The 21,122-nt window shown below is 41.5% G+C and overlaps 1 protein-coding gene across 5 annotated transcripts; it reads right to left on the bottom strand.

Annotated features, from left to right (window-relative positions):
• Positions 1 to 3,989: 3,989 nt before the first annotated feature.
• Positions 3,990 to 19,408, bottom strand: LOC125297353 (zinc finger protein 100-like). 5 transcript variants are annotated; one of them, XM_048247682.1, is made up of 5 exons: positions 19,053 to 19,408; positions 14,104 to 14,407; positions 12,025 to 12,096; positions 10,466 to 10,606; positions 3,990 to 4,844 (listed from the first exon to the last, which is right to left on the bottom strand). In XM_048247682.1, exons 1-5 carry the CDS (start codon positions 19,110 to 19,112, stop codon positions 4,111 to 4,113), a joined length of 1,311 nt encoding a protein of 436 aa, XP_048103639.1. In that variant the 5' UTR covers positions 19,113 to 19,408; the 3' UTR covers positions 3,990 to 4,110. The 5 variants fall into 5 exon arrangements, with proteins under 5 accessions (XP_048103639.1, XP_048103640.1, XP_048103643.1 ...); XM_048247683.1 differs by lacking the exon at positions 19,053 to 19,408 and adding an exon at positions 14,649 to 14,872 and having other exon boundaries at positions 14,104 to 14,451; XM_048247686.1 differs by lacking the exon at positions 10,466 to 10,606 and having other exon boundaries at positions 19,053 to 19,407.
• Positions 19,409 to 21,122: the final 1,714 nt, after the last annotated feature.

Here is a 21,122-nt window from a genome sequence, read left to right as displayed (position 1 = left end):
GACTACTTCTCGCCAATACTGAAAATGCAGCCATGATGATGATGAATATTTATTTTGGCTTTCTTTTAATCCTACTGAATTTCTAATTCAGTGAAGTTCTAATACCGATAGTATGTGGGTGCTTGTGTGTGTGCATGTGTATATGTGTGCACCGCCATTTACAGGCCAATGAGTGTACAGTCACTAAATGTACACATAACCTAATTTTTTTAGACCCCCCCATGGATGAAATTCTATGAAACTTGGCATACCCCCAGAGAATGCCAGGTCAATCATACACATAAAATTTGGTGCAGTTCTGAACATCTTAACTGAAGATAGGGGCGATTAAAGCAGAATAATATTGCATTTTCATTTTTACTGGGGGTGGGGTGCAAATCACAAATGAGTGATTATGAGCCAGGTTGATGTGGGCCCTTGAGACCAACATACCATAAAAGATTCTTCATCCTCAGTGCCACGCGGTTCAGGTAGTTATTTAGGAAAAACTGTTTTTTGCAGTTCAGGGGCCCAGCACGGGGTGGGGTGGGGGGTGGTGGTGGTCCCCGGGGATGAAATGAAATTTTTCCGTAAAAGTCTAGTGGGGCTCACGTACCCACCAAATTTCATGTACCCGGTGGTTCGGTGTCCCGGTATCAATGACCAAAAATTCAGGGAGTAGATGTGGGGAAAAATTCTTGAATTGTGTGTGTGTGCGTGTACAAATTTATGTTTATGTGTGTGGGTGTGTGTGTGTGTGTGTATGTGCGTGCTTGTGTGTTTGCCTGCGTATGTGTGTTTGTGCATGTGCATGCATGCGTACATATGTCTACTGTGTGAGTATGTGTCATAATGTATGATTACTGTAAATGTATGTGTGTGCGTGTGTATCTGTTTATGCACATGTGTGCACATGGAATGGGTTAACATGACCCCTGGAGGCAAACATAATGGAAAAAAATTGGTCCTCCTAGGCCCTACAGTTCTCAAGATATTCACAGAGAACTGTGTCTGTCCCCACCTCCTTTCGGGGGTCCAGTCCAGCGGGGGCTACAGATCAAAACGAAGAATGACGGTTCCATGCAATCCATGTGGGGGTACATGCCCACCAAGTTTTGTGTACCCGGTCTTTCAGTGTCGGGAATCCTTGTTGGTATACGTCACTAAATGTACACATAAATTATTTTATTGTAAGGCCCCCCCATGAACGAAAGTACACAAAACTTGGCATGCATTCGGAGGGTGTCATAATGATCCTACACTTTTAATTTCGTGCAGTTTTGACTTTTTCAGCCAGAGATATTGTGATGAAAACACCTAATTTTTTGCTTTTTAATTTTAACTAGGTGGCGCTATACATGAAATAAGTGGTTATGGAATGGGTTGACGTGGCCCCTTGAGATCAACATACAAAAAAAAAATGGTCCTCCTAAACCCTACGGTTTTCGAGATATTCACAGAAAACTGTGTCTGCCCTACCCTACTTTCGGGGGGTCCAGTCCAGCAGATCAAAACGAAAAACGATGGTTCCATGCTATCCATGTGGGGTTACATGCCCACCAAGTTTTGTGTACCCCGGTCTTTCAGTGTCCCGGGAATCATTGACGGAAATGTGGGCATGCGAAAAAAAGAAAAAGAAAAAAAAAAAAAAAAAAAAATCTGACTAAACCTATATGACCGCCGCTTCGCTGCGCGGCAGTCATAATTAGTGAGATGTAATTATCTGAAATGCAATGGCTTTCAATTTGTCATTTAATATTTAATCTGTGTAGCACACAGTTGATTTGACATTCATGAACAGTCGTCGACACATGAAGCGGTTTTAATTAGCATTCTATACAGGCTACAGAATTATAGGCCTACCTTTGGCTTGCGTCAGGCATGATGTAGCCCACTGGCATAGCCTATTTACTGTCACTGAACAGGCTACCAAATGTGCATGACACTTTATCAACAGTAGGACATGTCTTTCATTAAAGAGTATAACTAAAAATGCCATGATCACGATAAGCTATGTAGCCTAAATGCTTTATGTGGGAAGCAAACCTCCACACACACAAATATGATTCCTTTCCTATGCTGTCTCGCTACGCGTTACACAGAACGGAAATGACGCAGAGTAGCAAGATTCCTAGAACCACACACGTCAAGTTAAGACATTTCAAGTCACATAATTTTCATAAATTATTTGGAGCTAGTGAATATGTAAATCCATGCTTGGTGACTGTTGGAAAAAAAAAAGTTTCTTCTTCTATTTCTGAAGTTGTAGGCAACAGGTGATGAAAGCACAGGTTGACGGAACGATCTTTTTGGACTTGTTTTCCGACTGATTCCGTTTTTTTTTTGCAACACAGCTTAATTAAGCCAGAAAGTTAACCTGCTACGGACCAGGTTAGTTCTGTGGCATAAATTCCCATAGTTACCAAGCAGAGATTCACGTAAACCACACTAATGGAATGGAACTCTCCCTAAAATTAGCAAGACTTACCGAAATAAGCGAGGTTTGGCCTTTAGCAAGGTTGATAGAATACCTCTCAAGGTTTGGCCTTTAGCGAGGCTGATGGAATACCCCTCAGGTTTTTCTCCATTGACTTGTTCTAAGTAACTAAATGTCTAATTGTCTATTACAATTACGATTATGAAACATAGCTAATTGCGATTTTCTGAAAGTCATTACGATATCCAGTCAAATTCTTGAATGTCAATGAATGATTGATTTAGTTGTGTCCTTTCTGATTGGTGAGCATGGCTAGTGTGACCACAGCACTCCTGATTGACTGTAAAGATCACCAATCAGAAGTGCTGTACTTCTCACATATTTGTTTGTTCATAGGGGACAACTTTTATCTGTAAAGCTAAAGAGTGTGTGTGTGTGTGTTTTATATATGTATGTATTTTTTTTTATCTTAGTGACACAATGAAAACAACTCCATCCATGAAGGGAAGCAAATTTATTCTGAAATGTATTCATTGTGTGTGTGAATTGACTGAAACATCAAGGAAATGTAAAAAAAATGCTTACTTTTACTACTTTTTTGCATGTACAGTATACACGCAGGATCAGGCAGACAAACGCCATTTTTTTGACCCCATGCTGCACACGCACCCAACCTAGGCTCTGGATGATTACTAACATTAAAACTTTGCCATAACCAGAATGTGGACCTTAATCGGAATACGGTGTGCTTGAAAACATAGTCACACAAACCAGCTCCGTGTTGTGAGGTAAAACTCTGTTCCATTTAACCACAGAATCAAAGGCCTTCTTGAGCCATTCCACAGAATCCAAGGCCTTTTGAGCCATTCCAGGTTGCTCAAGGTAGCGATGTATTTTACCTCAACATAACGTTTCCAAAATCATTTTGATGGCACATAACCTCATAACATGACGCACAGCCCTTCTGCCATTGTCTGAGCGGCCCTCTGTAGGCGACCCCCCACCCCCAAATCGAAGCGCAAAGAGCTGCTATGCAACATGAATTCTGACCCCTCGGACCCCGAGAGCAAATCTTTCTTGAGAGAGCCTGTAAAGTTAAAGGAAAATTCCGGTTTTTAGCACTTTAAGGCCCTTTTCTGGTTTGTTTTGGATGAACTAGAGTGGTGGACACCAAAATTTTGACGATTGGTCAACTCACCGAGTGGTTAGTGGTGTTCGTTGATTATTAAAAGCAAATATATCGGCGCAATGTATGATTTCCAGCCGTCTTATTTGCTATTGTGGAACTATTCACAACCGCGCTCAATATTTGAACCTGAAGCATAGACGGTGGCGCAGCCATCAACGTGCAATGAGTCTTCCAACAGAAATCAATGGGATTTTACAAAATGCCAAATAAAACACGACAGAAACTGTATTTTGCTACGCTACTTGTTTTGGAACATCAACGAACACCACTAACCACTCGGTGAGTTGCAGTTTTGAAAACGAACGTTAAGGGTTGTTTTAGGACATGTTTGAGTAGCCTACTACAGTATGCCTATTGCCAGCCACCCTGAGAAGTCAAAGGCGATTCAAAACGAGTCAGAAAAGTTGAGACAGGACCAAACGTCAAAATTTCGGTGTCCACCACTCTAGTTCATCCAAAACAAACCAGAAAAGGGCCTTAAAGTGCTAAAAACCGGAATTTTCCCTTAATGCCGAGCCCTGATGTGCTGGTTAAGTTTCAAGGGGTATCTGAATGCTTCTCCACATTGGCTACATTTATGAGGCTTCTCTCCAGTGTGGATTAACATATGGGATCTGAGATTTGCAACTTGTTGAAATCCTCTTCCACACTGGGGACATTTATGAGGCTTCTCTCCAGTGTGTACTAACATGTGTTTTTTAAGATCTGAGGACGATCTGGATGCTTTTCCACACTGGGCACATTTATAGGGCTTCTCTCCAGTGTGTGCCAACATATGGCATTTAAGATTTTGAATTTGCGAAAAAGCTTTTCCACACTGGACACATTTATGAGGCTTTTCTCCAGTGTGGACTATCATATGGGTTTTAAGAACTGAAATTCGTTCAAATCTTTTACCACAATATTCACACGTATGAGGCTTATTCCTGTCTGAGGATGTTCTAGGTGTCTCTCTGCCATGAAGCTCCTTTCCAGTATGAGTAAGTATATGGCATTGAAGATATGCTGCCATTGCGAATGCTTTTCCACAATGGACACATTTATGAGTCTTGTTGCCAATGCTCTGGTCTTGCTTAATGCTACAAGTGAGTATTTGCTGGTGTTTCTCCAGTTCAGTGATTGCTGTGAAACTCTTCTTGCAGACTGTGCAGTGGTGCAGCCCTTCTTGCAGCTGCAGGTTGAGTTCATCATTCTGTCCATGGATCTTCTGTTGCGTTACATGTGGGTTCTCTGATACACCTGAAAGAGTTACGATATGGACTTGAGAGGCATGAATGAGAAGGAGAGGCAGATTCAAGATTCACAATACATTTATTACAGTTTGACATGGCGGGGTATATCAGCATTAAATCACACGTTTAAAACTGTACATTTTTCATTTAAAAATGAAAGGAAAGATACCTCATGTCTTAGTTGTACTCATGGGTGCTACATGTTCAATCCACTGACAAAAGTGAACAAGTGGGCCCCAAGAACTAACTAATGTGGTGCAAAACAGCCTTTAGCTGAATCACCTTTAGCTGGCTCTGCTGAAGCTGACTCACCTACATATTTATTCATAACTGTGTTATTAAAAGTATTGAGTGTCCTGTGAATTAATAACTAGGTAACGTGTGACTAGTGACAAGTAGACGGGCCTAACCTCACCCGTGGCTACGCGTATAGTTTGTGGATATGAGTGTCGCGATTTCGGTTTCGAATCGCATATCGTTACGGTCCTATAAATATGTAATTTGTCGAGAAATAGAGACAAATTACAGACAAAGCTCGAAAAATTAAACTTCTATCAGGCCAATCAAATCATGTATAGAGTCGTTAGGCGGGCTTAACATAATGATTGAGATTGCAATGGTTTGGCTTGACTTCCCTGCTACTTGAAAACAAAGATGGATGTGGCTGTTGGCGAACAGCGTGACACGGGTTAAGCTTTTTTTAAGTTGGCAAAAGTTTGAACTAGCCAACTAGCTCCGCTGGTGGGAAAACGCATGGGACTCAGCGTTGTCCTATTGCGTGCAGAGGGAATTTGAAAGACAACCGATTATTCCGCCCCTCGGACTGAGCAGGACTGAGTGCCCAGACCCTACATTTTAATGTGGCTCTGGCTCGTCAGGCTACATCCAAGCCACATTTACACAAAACATTATTCTTTAGAAAGTATACGTTACTACTTCTAGCAATTTCAATAGTGCCACCTATCAGAGAGGTATACAAAAACAGGCTGGGTTTAATGCAACACAGATATTTTTAATAGTCAATACAAATAGTACATACATATAATACATTTATAATACAGTAAATCACATGTATTGTAGTCAACTATTTCAGTTTAACGTGCTCAATTATTTTTTCCACAACAATTTAAAACAATTAGCATTTTTTTGTAAATTCATTTTTCCCATCTAGTGGTGGGTGAAACTCTAGACCAGTGTTTCTCAAAGTGTGGTCCGGGCACCACTGGTGGTCCGCAAGCTATCCCAAGTGGTCCGCGAGCAGACGTGGTAAAATATAATATAGATCAGTGGTCCCCAAACTTTTTCTTCCGAGGGCCAGCTCACTATGCCTGGCTCTAAGAGAGGGCCAGAGACTCGGAGTATATTAGTAACCATAAATACCTCAGTGCTGTGAACAACAGCAGTCTACCTTAGTTGAATACTTCATTACATTTAATCGCTACTGCAATTTAATACTATTGTTAGCTATGTTTATATTGCAATCATGCCATATCAGTGTAAAATGTAGCTCAAATGAAATAATACTAGTAATAAAATAGCATTCCAAAAGTATTAGCAGGGAGTCCCAAAAGTGTATTTTATTCAAAATGTGTGAACTCTGAAATCTGTGTCTTTGCATACACAGCTCAAGTTGTGAACAAGCAATATCCTACAAATAAATTGTTCTCAAACTATGAGAGTTTTATGAAGTGCTGGCAAAAACATCTGAAATGACCACTTTCACTCACCTGATGAGAACTTTGTGAATTGTGAATTTGTATGAACATTTGAACGAGTGAATAAAAAATAGAAATAATTATCCCAGAAAGTCCCAGAAATATGACTTGAATAGAAGTTAGTTATTAACAATTAATTGATAAACTTTTAGAATACTGAGCACTGATGCAGTCAGCATAGGCCTCTTACCTTGTTTGCAGGTAGGCCTACATTTCATTCCGTTTTCGATGGCAAACGCGAAACAGCGCCAAAACAATCACCAGTGGACAAAAAGAGTATTACATGTGTACTGTTAAGACTCGCCATAGAGAATGAATGGGGGAAATTACGGAGGTTATAGTTTGACGATGTCGTAGTCCCATGCGGGCCAGATGCTATATACCACGGATATGTTTTGGGGGGCTACCCAAAATGAGGTGGCAGGCCGTATCCGGCCCGCAGGCCGTAGTTTGGGGACCACTGATATAGATGAATTGTTTGCAATATAATAACTTGTATGTAAATCCAAACAGTTCTGCAACACTGTCAACACTGTCTATGTAAGACATGCCAGTTTAAATCATATGAATCCTCTGACACAATAAGCAAAGTGCAAAGACAATAAGCAAGGTGGTTCAGTGAGTAGGGCTATTGTGTAGGCTAATATACTGATGAAGCAGGGTAGGTGGTCCGTGCGTTGAGTTTCTTTTTTATTGGTTAAGTGGGCCTTGCTCTGAAAAAGTTTTGAGAAACACTGCTCTAGAGTGTGCACTGCCCTGGGATAGGAGAAGTTTGTTGCGGGTGGTGGGGGAACATGAGGGGACACCTGTTTGCACGAAGTACATGGGTGAGCTTCCTGAAAGGATGGGACAGCGGAACAGAATGTAGTTACTACAGTTGAGTGTGTCCTCTGATTGCTACACAAACAAGCACGGCTCTTTGGTGTTAACAGACATGCTGCTGATTTGGCATGCACTTACTATGCACAGAGAATCACAGGCTCAGTCCTTGCCTCAGTCATTGCAAGCGCCTCATGCTTAATCACCCGCTATGTGGATACTGTTTTAGACTTGATTTAGATTTAGTGTTATTTAGTATAATTTGTATTTTAGTATATTTGTTATCTTCTACTTTCCTTATTGCTTAGTTGTGTTTTCTTCATTGTATGTGCCTTCTTATTTACTTTTTATATTGTTTACTTGAATGTTAGGTTTGTCTGTGGACCTTATTGGTAAAATATGTCTTGTCTCCACTGTGGGATAGTGGGAAACGTAATTTCGATCTCTTTGTATGCCTTGACATGTGAAGAAATTGACAATAAAGCAGACTTTGACTTGACTTTGACTTTTTTTTATATTATATACTTTTATACTTTTTCTGCTGTAACGGCTCCTACACACAGTTGCGTTCCCGACGGTAGCTATGCAAATGACTTAAGGTATAACCGTAATTTGATTGGCTGGTGCCATCCGTCGATTGGCTTGATTGGCCGGTGCCATCCGTCGGTGAAGCAACAGCTGAACTTCTCAATGCGAGCGACGGGAGTAACGCGACGCAACGGACCCACAACTCTGTTTGGCAACGGATGACGTGAGCCCATGTAAAGTGAATGGGATGCGTCCAGCATTGCAACGCACGCAACTGTGTGTAGAGGCCGTTAGTGAATTAGAGGTGGATTTTGTTGTTCGTTCTCATGACACAGTTCGCGTCGTTCAGTTCACCAAGATGATTTGTTCGTTCGTTCGTTCAGTCGCATTTCCGGTAGCCTACAACGTAGTTCAGTGGTGAATCATGGAATGCAGGTTCTCAGCTCCTCGTTTGTGCAAACGGTCAACAACACTGTTATTGTAGCGGCAAATATATAGCTGCAACTTCATGATTATGTGTACTTTTAGACAAAACAGCAGTAGCTAATGTGTTCATTCACCTTGACATTAAATTGACATATTGAAGGTAAATAGAGTAGACTACGACTAGATCAGCTAATTTCTTTTTTAAAAATGTGTTCATTCATAAAGGAACAAAGATCCAGTAGGCTATGCTGACAAACATGTTTAAAGGCTTGGCAGGAAGATTATATTGATGAAAAGGTTTCAAGTCCCCATTTTGCCTAGGCTACAGAGCCATAATCACTCTGCTTCTAGCCAAGAACGAGTGACTGACGACAGACCGAAGTGAAACAGGTGGGGGGTCTTGGCGTGAGAACGAACGAACGAGACAGATTGAAGAGACATTTATTATCCTGGCATGACACAGAAAATACAAAGACAGCATGCATTTACCATTAGACAGATATTTAAATGTAAATGACAATATTGAAATGCAAAATGGAATTGTTAAAGGAAAATTCCGTTTTTTAGCACTTTAAGACCCTTTTCTGGTTTGTTTTGGATGAACTAGAGTGGTGGACACCGAAATTTTGACGATTGGTCCTGTCTCGACTTTTCTGACTCGTTTTGAATCGCCTTTGACTTCTCAGGGTGGCTGGCAATGGGCATACTGTAGTAGGCTACTCAAACATGTCCTAAAACAACCCTTAACGTTCAAAACAAGTAGCGTAGCGAAATACAGTTTCTGTCGTGTTTTATTTGGCATTTTGTAAAATCCCATTGACCGGCTCTGCCATTATACACACGTTTGCAACAATCGCTAGCGTTTCGTTAGCCTGCCTCTGTGCTGGGGATGCAGGATGTAAACTGATCCTGCTTTTCGCGATGTCTGAGACTTTGTGAGACGGAAGGTCGGCAGGTAGGATACACCGAACTTGCAAGTGGGATATTCTTCCTACAGGCAGTAGGGGTGGGCGAGAGAGCCTTCATTCGCCCCGTAATGAGTCATTTAACCATATACCGACTTACAAAGATGATTAATTAACACGAAAACGTTGCCTGGTGTCCCTTTAATAGTCAACGAACTCCACTAACCACTCGATGAGTGGTTAGTCCTTACTCTTTGTTAAAATAGGCCTAAACCATTTCTTTCGTTAATTACAGGATCAGAAGGTAGCCTATCCGTCTTTCACTGTAAGGCTTGAATTTCATGCATTTAGCAAAAGTCCCAGACAGCAGCGGAGTGGTAATCGGGATTCATTATTTGTAAGTTCTTTTTTACTTTGCCCTCCTATAGCCTGGATTGCGCGATCGCAGCCCTTTACTTTCACTTCCCGCCGCCCTCATAGTCAGCATAGACGGTAGCCTGATAACGTGGGATGCTCCATAGCGTAGGCCTACTACTGAAGATTTTAAATGAGTGACCACGATAGTAGTCTTAAGTAGCTTTTTTTGCTAGGCCCAGCGAAGGCTGGCAATGTGTAATATTCCGCTGGTTGGTGCACACGCAAGTGTTCAAATTGATTGTCCGTCTTTCACAACGATTTTCTTGGAGCAGATCTTCCACACAACTTCGGTAGCCTGGTCAGTATGTCTCTCTTAGCTGTCTACTTTCATCAGCCCGTATATATATGTAAAGACATATGGTAATTAATTAGTGTTTACTACTCTCTGTGTTTCCTTCACCCAGTTAAGGGCTGACCATTCCTCTATTCCTATTGTTGACAAAAACAAGCTCTCTGTGTTTCCTTCACCCAGTTAAGGGCTGACCATTCCCCTATTCCTATTGTTGACAAAAACAAGCTCTTGCATACCCTCATTCTCTGCCCTTCTCTAACTTTTAAAAAGAAAACAAGAGTTGATGACCTCCGTGAAGTATCAGACCCTGTTCTCCGCTGCACGGCCACAACATCGACTAAACTGCACACATACATCCTTTTCTCTTCCCAGGTCATGTTTTCCCAAAAGTTCTTAAAAATCTTATCCCTGTCCGCCTCTGTGATTTCGCTGCAGTGATGTTTAGACGACTTCTCGCAAGCCACTGACGTACATCTTGGTCCAATCAAACGTGGCTCCTTTAACAGCTCTTCATTCCTGTGCTTACCAGTGTAGGATTTTCCTTTCATTCTTCTCTCTTTGTTGACTAACTTCTTCTTACTTTCCTTCTTCTGCCTTGTTCTTGGAGGCGTTTCATCCTCAGCAAGCAAATCACCCTCGGTGTCATCCTCAGCCTCGGCAGGGGCATCTGGCGTATACAAGGAATTTGGTCTCTGCATTTATCCCCATCCGTGAATTAGTAAACACACAGAGCACACAGTGAACACACAGAGCACACAGTGAACACACAGCGAGGTGAAGCACACGCTAACCCGGAGCAGTGAGCTGCTACCATTCACGTATACAGGCTGGCGCCATCTTGGGAAAACAGTCATGTGACAATTCAGCTCACGTTGCACAACGTTGAACTGGAGCAACACGAGCTGAACTGTCACGTGACTGTTCTCCCAAGATGGCGCCCGCTTGTATACGTGAACGGTACTGTTTATAAACTATCTTTTTAATAAACTGTCTGTACACTTACAAAGTTCTCAATGCTTCGGTTTACATGTAGGGCCCCCCACATTAAGCTACTGTGGAAGTGTGGTGCTATTTTAAGCCTTGTTAGTGGTATAGAAATAGCGATTTCTTTTTACTTTGCATGTGCCCCGAAGAGTAGCGTTAAACGCTTATTAGCGGTTTGTGGTAAAACTGGTCACGTTCGATTAGCATGAAAACATATCCCAGAGAACGGACAAACTCAGTACACATGTTATTAACCCCTAGGTACATTTTGCGCCGGAATTGTCCTTTAATATACATTTCAGTTGTTACATGTTTAAATTGAATTTTAAATATCATCCAACAGAAAAAAACATGCAAAATGATAATTCACAGAGCTTAAATGTTTAAAAAATTCAGTGCTTCATATAGGGGAGATTAATACACTTTTAGGGGGGATTAATACAATTTGGGGGTTCCTGATCTTAAACTTTTGTTTTCCTTTCCTCAGTTAGATTTGATGTAGAAGCACCTAGCATAATTTGACTTCAGCAGTGACAAATCCTGAGAGAGAGAGAGGGAGGCACAAAGTGGTCCTGCGTGTGTGTCTCTGCATGGGGCTACGTTCAATTGAAGTCAGAAGTTGGTCCGTCCAGTGAATAGTCCTGCATTTACACCGCTACATTATTAGATTAACGTTATCAGACAGCGCTGTAAAATGTGTGCAGGAATTTATTGCATTATGATGGCTAGAGTTGCGGGACTTGAATAAACGATCCGCAATACCCGCAATGAAATTAATATGGGAATTTTTAATTATCGGAAGTGTTAAACTTTCGTGGGGACAAATAAATCGGAAATTCAGACGTTTTGCGCCACACAGTTTTGTCTTCTGCATTCAAGTGGATACTGTTATCTTCGGTACGTGAAGACGGCACACTTTAATCTTTGCTAACCCAGAGCTAACTTCCAATGCAACTTGCCATAGGTAGTTAGCGTCAATTAACACCCCGATCTCCTTATATGGGCAAAGGTGGCAGCTTTGGATCCTTTTTGTAAGCGAACTTCAGAGGTCTATACGACTGTGAATTATAAGGTCATCATTCATTAATTGTTAATACTCACTTTCCAGAAGATGCTCCTCCTCTTCTTTCTTCACTTCAATCTCCACTGGTGCCTGGAATGTTTCACTGGAGCCTAAGGAGGACACCCAATACCTTACACTTAATTGCGCTGAAAAGCAAATGGGTCATTCCACGTCAATTCAACCACGGCCCACCTCAAAAAATTACCAGGTGTACCTATGTTACCCAGGAGACACACTGTAAAATTACTTTTATGTAAGATCAATACTTTTCAAGATACAGCCAGTTTTACAGGGGGAGGGGGGTGTCGATTTTGTTCGGCCTCTTTTTTTGTCAAAGTCCACAAGCCCATAGCCAGTGTTTCCCCAACAATGTATTCATCAGCGGCGCAGCGCCACTCCTGGAATTTAAGGGCCACTGCAAAAAAAGTTGCCTAATTAAAAAAAAAAAAAATAGACGCAAGTGAACTTCAGGCTGCCGTTCGTTTAGGTTTCATGTCAACAAATAATAGTAGGCTAACGTTGAAGGCGCAGTCAGAGATTCCACAGGAGATCACACTTGTTTGTGTTTATGTTTAAGTTTATTAATAGACGCAATTTTGTGCAAAAAAACATTATGTTTTGTAGCCTACATTATGTTAACCAAGGAACCAAATTAAACACGCCAGCGAGATAGCTCGCCCCTACCTTCGGTAGCCTATTCCCAGATAAATTCCACGCATTGTTTCGTTTTTGTTTGTGATACAGGCAATGCTTTCAAGCCCTGTGTTGCTAACATACCTAGGCTTCTTATGCACCATGCACAACAACGCTATTAAGTTAGCTTAAAACCATGAGAATCCAGCCAGCGTCACGGGCGTCACGGCATTAAAGTGACAGGCACTCAATTCAACCTGCACAGCACCAATACAGTGTTATGTCATGAAAGAGAAGTCTATATAGTTTATACAGTGCTGTGCAAAAGTTAAGACACCCATGCTGAAATTGACTAAAGGGAAGAATAAAAAACATATTTTGCCTTTTGTCTTAATGCCTTAATTAAAAAAAAAATAGGACATCAATTATTTTTTAATGCATCATGTATCGTAAATAAATAAATGTTATTATATAAATAAATGTCTTAACTTCTGCACAGCACTGTATATTCTAAATAGTAATAGTTTGTACAGTGGCTAATTACTAATAATGTACATGAAAAAAAAAAAAAAAAAAAAAAAAAAACATTAATAATCCTGTTCAAGTACTGCAATAATCATGCTTTGTAAATGCTTGTGTTGATGGTTATGTCATAATTTGTAACCCAATCTGTCCATTTCTTTCACAAAATCCACCAGCAGTCACCATTTAAGGAGTCATTTTTTCAAAATTTTCTCTTTTGGGGGCTTCCTACGATCAACAGCACCGCTATATACCGCAATAACTAAATCATGTAGGAGGCTCAAATTTTGCATGCTGGTACATAAATAGGAATAGTATGTAGCAAAATCGTCATGTTTGGCCTAGATGATCCTGCATGGTCATTGGAGATTTTATTGGAGTTTTTGGCTGGGCTCTGTTTAGGCCTTCAGAAGACATATTTGTACTCAATATAGGCTCTTGGTTTATTTTCCTTACTGAGATAAGTAGAAACACTCTCACAAAAAGCAATGAACAGAAAATAAATTCATTCAGAGTCTGAACAGCAGACCTCACAAGTCTGAAAAATCCTTTTGGTTCTCATTTTCTGAGCACCCAAACACCTTGTGGGAATATACAAAGATGTTTTAATTTTTTTCTTTATTCTCCATGATCCCTTCTTTTTAAAAAACACCAATTTGACTTGTCTTATGCAAATCTGTCTTTTTTACTTTCCACCCTGAACATGGGGAAAATGCACCATTGAGATCAATATGTTTTGTATAGAGTTATCACAGGCTACTCTATATACAACCACAGGTGGCACTGTGGTAACTCTATAGATCTCTATATCTGCACCAAACTGCTCTCCGGGCGCCGAATTACGGGCTGCCCACTGCTCCGGGTGTGTATGTGTGCTCATAGTGAGCTCACTGCTCTGAGTGTGTGAACAAATTAATAAACGTATTGCTTAATACATAGGATTCGTGTCTGAAAGGACTTACATTCCAGCTGATCATCGTTCTCTTGTTCATCCAATTCTGCCTTTAACTCAACCTCTTGCTCCTCCTCCTCCTTCACTTCAGTGTGTCGTGTTTCATAGTAGGTCACGTTATACTCTGAATTGTCTGTTTCAGATTTAACGTTACAGTGAAACTCTCCAAAGGGCTTTTCTTCTTCATCTTGACATGATATCATACGGCCATATTCTTCCTCTTTGAGGTTTTCTTCTTTCACCAGCAGGTCAACCTGCAGTGTTTCGGCATCGTTAACGTTACAACCAGAGCTCAACTGTAGTCCAAGATCCATGTTCCCAACGGAGATCGGCAAAAGGAAACCACATCCAAAGTTCTCTAGCCCACAGAACAACACAAAGAAAAACACATCGAATGATTCTCAAAATAATTTTCCTTCCTTTCGGAAAAGGACTGGCTATGAATCAACATGTAATTAGCCTACATTAACTAGCCTACACACACTACCCGGCTCATATGAAACCGGCTATTAGGCTATCGCTGGTCTAGGCTGTAGACACGCAAGCCTAGCCTACCTCAAGCTCATACAGCGTGGCGTTTGTCCAATAAACACGCCAAACGGACCAACATCTGAAAAAAAAAAAATCGATGTTTTCTTCTGTTTATTTTCCTCTTCTTCTCCTCCTTTGGTGGTTGGCAAACTACTTATGGTGCATTACCGCCACCTTCTGAATGGGGTCAGAATAACTACATGTATTTACATTCTACTTAAAGGGGTGGTTCAGGATTTTGGACATAAGACCTTATTTCCAAGTAAGCAAGTGTGATATTTATCAGTGGAGACCGTTTTCAGCACGTTTCATCCAGTCCTTCTAATTGCAGAGTTCGTGAGGTGCTAGGCTAGCGCAAGTCAACGGTATGTGCTAGCCTGCCACTAAAGACAGTCTTACCCACTCCAAAGTACACCTGAGGCAAATTCCAGACAATCGATGTAAATGTCTGTGTTGATAGAATAGTGTAAGAAATACAACTACCCTTGCATCGCGTTGCAATAGTTATACTTTGGTCCCTAAAGTTGTTAGTAGTCATTTTGCAACTCAGCGGCGGACTGATATTACCAAGGCTACTACTAGGTATCCCCATTGGAGTCAAGCGCTTTACTGTTTACTTTTCGGCGCAGTACTACTAACCGAGCAAGTATAATTCGCGCTGCTAAGAAACTAGTCCCTCAAAATGTAATGCGATCGTTGAAATGCAAGGATAGAATAACGTTAGAAATAACACTGTCAATACAGACATTTACATCGATAGTCTGGCGTTAAAATCCTGAACCACCCCTTTAACCCGTTGTCCTCAACATGACATTCAGCATTCTCAGTGAAGATATTATAAAGATGAATGCTCATACCATATAGACTGTTATAGAACTATAGTCTATGGCTATACAGTCCAGAGAGACAGAACACAGTAAGACAGTACAGACAGTACAACACAGCCCTCTCAAGAGCCCTCCTACAGACAGACTAACAACTAGTTGCCAGACCTGTTTGCATGAGAAGCCAATGTTGTGTACATTTGGTGTGGTTTTTTGAACATTCTAACATAAGATTCCGTTCCGTAACAATTTAAGGTTCTAAAATTCTGTTGAATTCAATGAACCCAGACCCTTTCAACAAGAAAAACAAAAACAATGTTTCTGGTGTGATATTGACCTAAAGTGTGTTGAAATATGATACCGAGTGTGAACGTATGTCTCATAGCTCATCTTAGCTTGTCCCCTGCACTCAGAAATCTGGCGCTAGTTGGTCGATGCTACCATCAGTTTTTCGATGGGGGTGCCTCGGGCATCGGCCTAGCCATGCAAATAAATCACTGTTTTACACCATTGATGAGGCTCAAAGTAGCTACATACTTCGTTGGTAGACTTCCGAGGGCCTTGACATTTAAAACGAGACATTGAGAACTTTGAAAAAGCACAGGTAGTTTATTTACAAGATGATTTATACAGACAGTACCTTAAGGAATTTTACCATCTTGAATTTAGTCACGATTAAGTCGAGCGACGCGTACGAATGAACAGGTATGATAAAGGATCAGATTCCAAAAATAATTCCGTGGAAATGCATGGATTCCAGTTGCTGCTACTTTAATTCTGAGATCTGTTTCTGCTGTCGTTGCATTCCCTCTATGCCATATTGGAGTTGTGTTCCTACTTTGTTCAAAATGATGTTCCTACTTTTTGTATTAGTGCACTTCTCAACCAGAGGGGGACCCCGAGAGCAAATCTCTTTCTTAAGAGAGCCTGTAAAGTTAATGCCGAGCCCTGATGTGCTGATTAAGTTTCAAGGGGTATCTGAATGCTTCTCCACATTGGCCACATTTATGAGGCTTCTCTCCAGTGTGTATTAGCATATGGGATCTGAGATGTGCAACTTGTTGAAATCCTCTTCCACACTGGGGACATATATGAGGCTTCTCTCCAGTGTGTACTAACATGTGTTTTTTAAGATCTGAGGACGATCTGGATGCTTTTCCACACTGGGCACATTTATAGGGCTTCTCTCCAGTGTGTGCCAACATATGGCATTTAAGATTTTGAATTTGCGAAAAAGTTTTTCCACACTGGACACATTTATGAGGCTTTTCTCCAGTGTGGACTATCATATGGGTTTTAAGAACTGAAATTCGTTCAAAACTTTTACCACAATATTCACACGTATGAGGCTTATTTCTTTCTGAGGATGTTCTAGGTGTCTCTCTGCAATGGGCACATTTATGAAGCCCCTTTCCAGTATGAGTAAGCATATGGCATTGAAGATATGCTGCCATTGCAAATGCTTTTCCACAATGGACACATTTATGAGTCTTGTTGCCAATGCTCTGGTCTTGCTTAATGCTACAAGTGTGTATTTGCTGGTGTTTCTCGAGTTCAGTGAGGGCTGTGAAACTCTTCTTGCAGACTGTGCATTGGTGCAGCCCTTCTTGCAGCTGCAGGTTGAGTTCATCATTCTGTCCATGGATCTTCTGATGCAGGCAGTCTGGGTGTTCTGATACACCTGAAAGAGTTGCGATATTGTCTTAGAATGAGAGGCAGATTCAAGATTCACAATACATGTATTACATGGTAGGGTATATCAGCATTAAATCACACGTATAAAACTGTACATTTTTCATTTAAAAAAGAAAGGAAAGATAGGTCATGTCTTTTAGTTCTACTCATGGGTAACACCCATGTTTAGGTGACCATTACATTCCTATTTTTTGCTCTTTCCAGTTTACTAACATGCATGCCTGCCTGCTTTCAGAACGATTCATTATTAGGCAGAGCTAAGTGGGTGGAGCTAAGCTAAGAGTAGTAGGCTAGTCCAGACTCTTAATAATATGGTATTGTGGAAATTACAATAAATGAAGTGAAGAGAGTCTCTCACGTTGACAACTAAACGGCGTGTCATTTATTCATTCATACAAAAAAATGTTAAAATGAACATGACGCCGCCCGTGTCTACTTTAGTGTTGACTTCAAAACTCGTTTTTAAATTGTTTTAAATTGGTAAATTACCATTAACTCAATGTTGTTTTCTGGTGCCACCGGAAACGGTTTGTTTATGCAGCTGAAAGGGTTCATACTGGAAAAGCTTTTGCAACATCCACAGCACAGCAAGTCTTAGCAACATGTGATGTTGCTCTGGTTCCGGCAATACGACTGAATTATACGAATTACAAGGTCATCATTCATTAATTGTTAATACTCACTTTCCAGAAGATGCTCCTCCTCTTCTTTCTTCACTTCAATCTCCACTGGTGCCTGGAGTGTTTCACTGGAGCCTAGGGAGGACACCCAATACCTTACACTTAATTGCGCTGAAAAGCAAATCCTGTTTAGTTGTTAAATGCTCACCTCCCTCTCTTCCCTCCTCCTCCCTCTCCTCTATTTCCTCCCTCTCTTCTCTCCTCTTTCTCATCCCTCCTCTACCTCCTCCCTTTCTTCTCTCCTCTATCTCCTTCTCTTCCCTCCTCCTCCCTCTCTTCTCTCCTCCATCTCTTCTCCCCCCCTCCCTCTCTCCTCCTCTACCTCCCCCTCCCTCTCTTCCCCCTCTTCTCCACTCCCCCCTCTTCCCTCATCCACCACTTTCCCCTCCTACCACACTTTGACTATTACAGGGGTAGGCAACCTGCAGCTTAAGGGCCACATGCCGCTCTTTAGCACATCTCTAGTGGCTCCCTGGCTTTTGAACAGTGCTCTCCCACATCCACATATGAGGTGGCCTTGAGCAAGGTACCTAACCCCTGCACCGAACTGCTCTCCTACATCCACGGATGAGGTGCCCTTGAGAAAGGTACCTAACCCCTGCACCTAACTGCTCTCCTACATCCACGGATGAGGTGCCCTTGAGCAAGGTACCTAACCCCTGCACCTAACTGCTCTCCGGGCGCCGGATTATGGGCTGCCCACTGCTCTGGGTGAACACAAAAAAAAAAAAAAAAAAAAATATATATATATATATATATATATAATAGATGCCGTTACACGAATACTCCACAGGAAGAATGTGTGTATGTGTACTGTCTGTATGTGTGCTCATAGTGAGCTCACTGCTCTGAGTGTGTGAACAAATTAATAAATGTATTGCTTAATACATAGGATTCGTGTCTGAAAGGAGCATCTTAAAGGACTTACATTCCAGCTGATCATCGTTCTCTTGTTCATCCAATTCTGCCTTTACCTCAACCTCTTGCTCCTCCTCTTTCTTCACTTCAGTGTGTCGTGTTTCATAGTAGGTCACGTTATACTCTGAATTGTCTGTTTCAGATTTAACGTTACAGTGAAACTCTCCAAAGGGCTTTTCTTCATCTTGACATGATATCATACGGCCATATTCTTCCTCTTTGATATTTTCTTCTTTCACCAGCAGGTCAACCTGCAGTGTTTCGGCATCGTTAACGTTACAACCAGAGCTCAACTGTAGTCCAAGATCCATGTTCCCAACGGAGGTCGGCCTACCTACATAACTAGACGCCTCCTTGTCACTTAGGCTCATATGAAACCGGCTATTATTAGGCTATCGCTGGTCTAGGCTCTAGACACGTAAGCGAAGTGTCCCACCTTGTGTGTCGTTTGTCTAATAAACACGCCAAACACGTGTCAACGGCAAAATTTAGCCTATATTGGACCAACATCTGTGAAATTTCGAACTCGTTGTTTCCTTCTGCTTATTTTCCTCTTCTTCTTCTCCTTTGGCGGTTGGCAAACTACTTATGGTGCATTACCGCCACCTTCTGAATGGGGTCAGAATAACTACATTTATTTAAATTCTACTTAAAGGTGCGATTTGTTAGCTGGCGAGCCAGGCCCACATTAAAATGTAGGGTCTGGGCACTCACCGTTCGCAGTGCTCAGTCCGAGGGGCGGGATAATCAGTTGTCTTTCACATTCCCTCTGCACAATAGGACGCAATAGGATATTTGTTTTCAAGTAGCAGGGAATTCAAGCCAAACCGTTGCAACTCTGCCATCAATCATTATGTTAAGCCCACCAAACGACTCTATACACGATTTCAATGCCCTGATTAAGTTTCGATTTCTGGAGCTCACAAGCCAACGGAGAGTTGCTAGACTAGCCCTGGGGTGCGCCTAGATTTCTAGGCTAGCGATTTGTAGGATTGTTCCCGAAAGTTCTGTAGGCCAAAATCAAAACACTGGTGAACGTTCTCAAGACTACCAGACGCGAGCCTCTTCTGGGTTGCCAGATGTAATGAAGACTTAGCTAACGTTAGTTGACCTGCAGCTGCTTTAACGTTTCTCCAACCATGACCCAGCTACACATTACGGAAACAGTGAAAACAAAAAATACCTCTCTAACCAACGTAACTTATTTAGCTGAAGTTAGCGATGCAGATGAAGTAGCCTAGGCTACCTGTCGTGGAGAAATATGGCCAGCTCTGCGTCAGACTTGATATTCTTCGTTTGACGAAGACGTCACCATCTCAGGAAGCTCCTCCGATATCCACTTAATTTGTTTATTGTTTTAATTTTGGAAATTTGCCTGCCTCTTTTAGGCGTTCATGACTACAACTGACAGCTGTTGACAGTTATTGGCCTTTGCTAATTTGGCAACACAAATAGGAGGACACGTTAGCCCATTATTAATACGCTATTCTAGAATTAATCGTTCAACACAAACGAAAATTCCAAGAGATTCCGCCCCGTAATTCATTTTTTTCATGGGTTTTACGGGGTTTTACGGGTTAGAGTAGGCTAATGTTGTCAAATAGGCCATTACTTCAATTCATTGTGTTTCCTTACTCTCTGACAACATATGGTGATCATTTTTGGAATGGTTACAGTTTATTTTCCATTATTTCCTACATACTGGACCTTTAACCCGTTTACAACATGACATTCAGCATTCTCACGGCTGGAGATCGTATAAAGATGAGAAAAGTCTAGGGCTTAGGTTCATACCATAGACTGTTATAGACCCTTTCATCAATAAAAACAAAAACAATGCTTGAACGTTCTATTTGGGCCCCAATCTACTTCCTCTACATTAAGATAACATATGGAATGTTAAAAAGGAAGTCTTGTGGGGCCAACTATGATGCTGATAATGGAACTCCCTTGAAAGGGTCCATAGAACTATAGTCTATGGCTATACAGTCCAGACAAGGATACAAGGATACAAGGAAGTTTATTGTCACATGCATATAGTTACTGGAAGTAAGAAATGCAGTGAAATTTATGTCTGGTGTCAGCCTATTTGTGCATTAATGGGGGTAAAAAGTGCAGTAGAAGAGGGGTTTAGTAGATTAAGTGGCAAGGGCTGCATAAAAAAAGGTGGGGAGGATTGGGATTGGGTGGGGGCACCAACAAGGAGCACCCAAGAGCAACAGGGCAAGGAAAACTCCCTTACCAAGGAAGAAACCTTGGGCAGATCCACAGCTCAAGGGGCTAACCCAACTGCCAGGGGTCTTGGTGTGTGTGTGTTGGGGGATGACAGGGGAGATGGGATAGTGTGCTGTGTATGTGGGGGGAGAGGGCAGTGTGCAATA

This window comes from Alosa alosa, chromosome 7 (assembly GCF_017589495.1).
Source record: "Alosa alosa isolate M-15738 ecotype Scorff River chromosome 7, AALO_Geno_1.1, whole genome shotgun sequence".
NCBI lineage: Eukaryota > Metazoa > Chordata > Actinopteri > Clupeiformes > Clupeidae > Alosa > Alosa alosa.
The sequence above is the reverse complement of the archived record's forward strand: the minus strand, read 5'-3'. Positions and strand labels throughout refer to the sequence as shown.

What these genes read in the sequence shown, in the direction of transcription:
- LOC125297353 (XM_048247682.1), bottom strand. Translation starts at nt 19,112, where the DNA reads ATGAGCCTAAGTGACAAGGAGGCGTCTAGTTATGTAGGTAGGCCGACC. An exon ending in GGCCGACCTCCGTTGGGAAC is followed by an intron (nt 14,408 to 19,052) that starts ATGGATCTTGGA and finishes TCCGTTGGGAAC; the next exon opens with ATGGATCTTGGACTACAGTT. An exon ending in GAAAGGAAAATCCTACACTG is followed by an intron (nt 4,845 to 10,465) that starts GTAAGCACAGGA and finishes TAACTCTTTCAG; the next exon opens with GTGTATCAGAGAACCCACAT.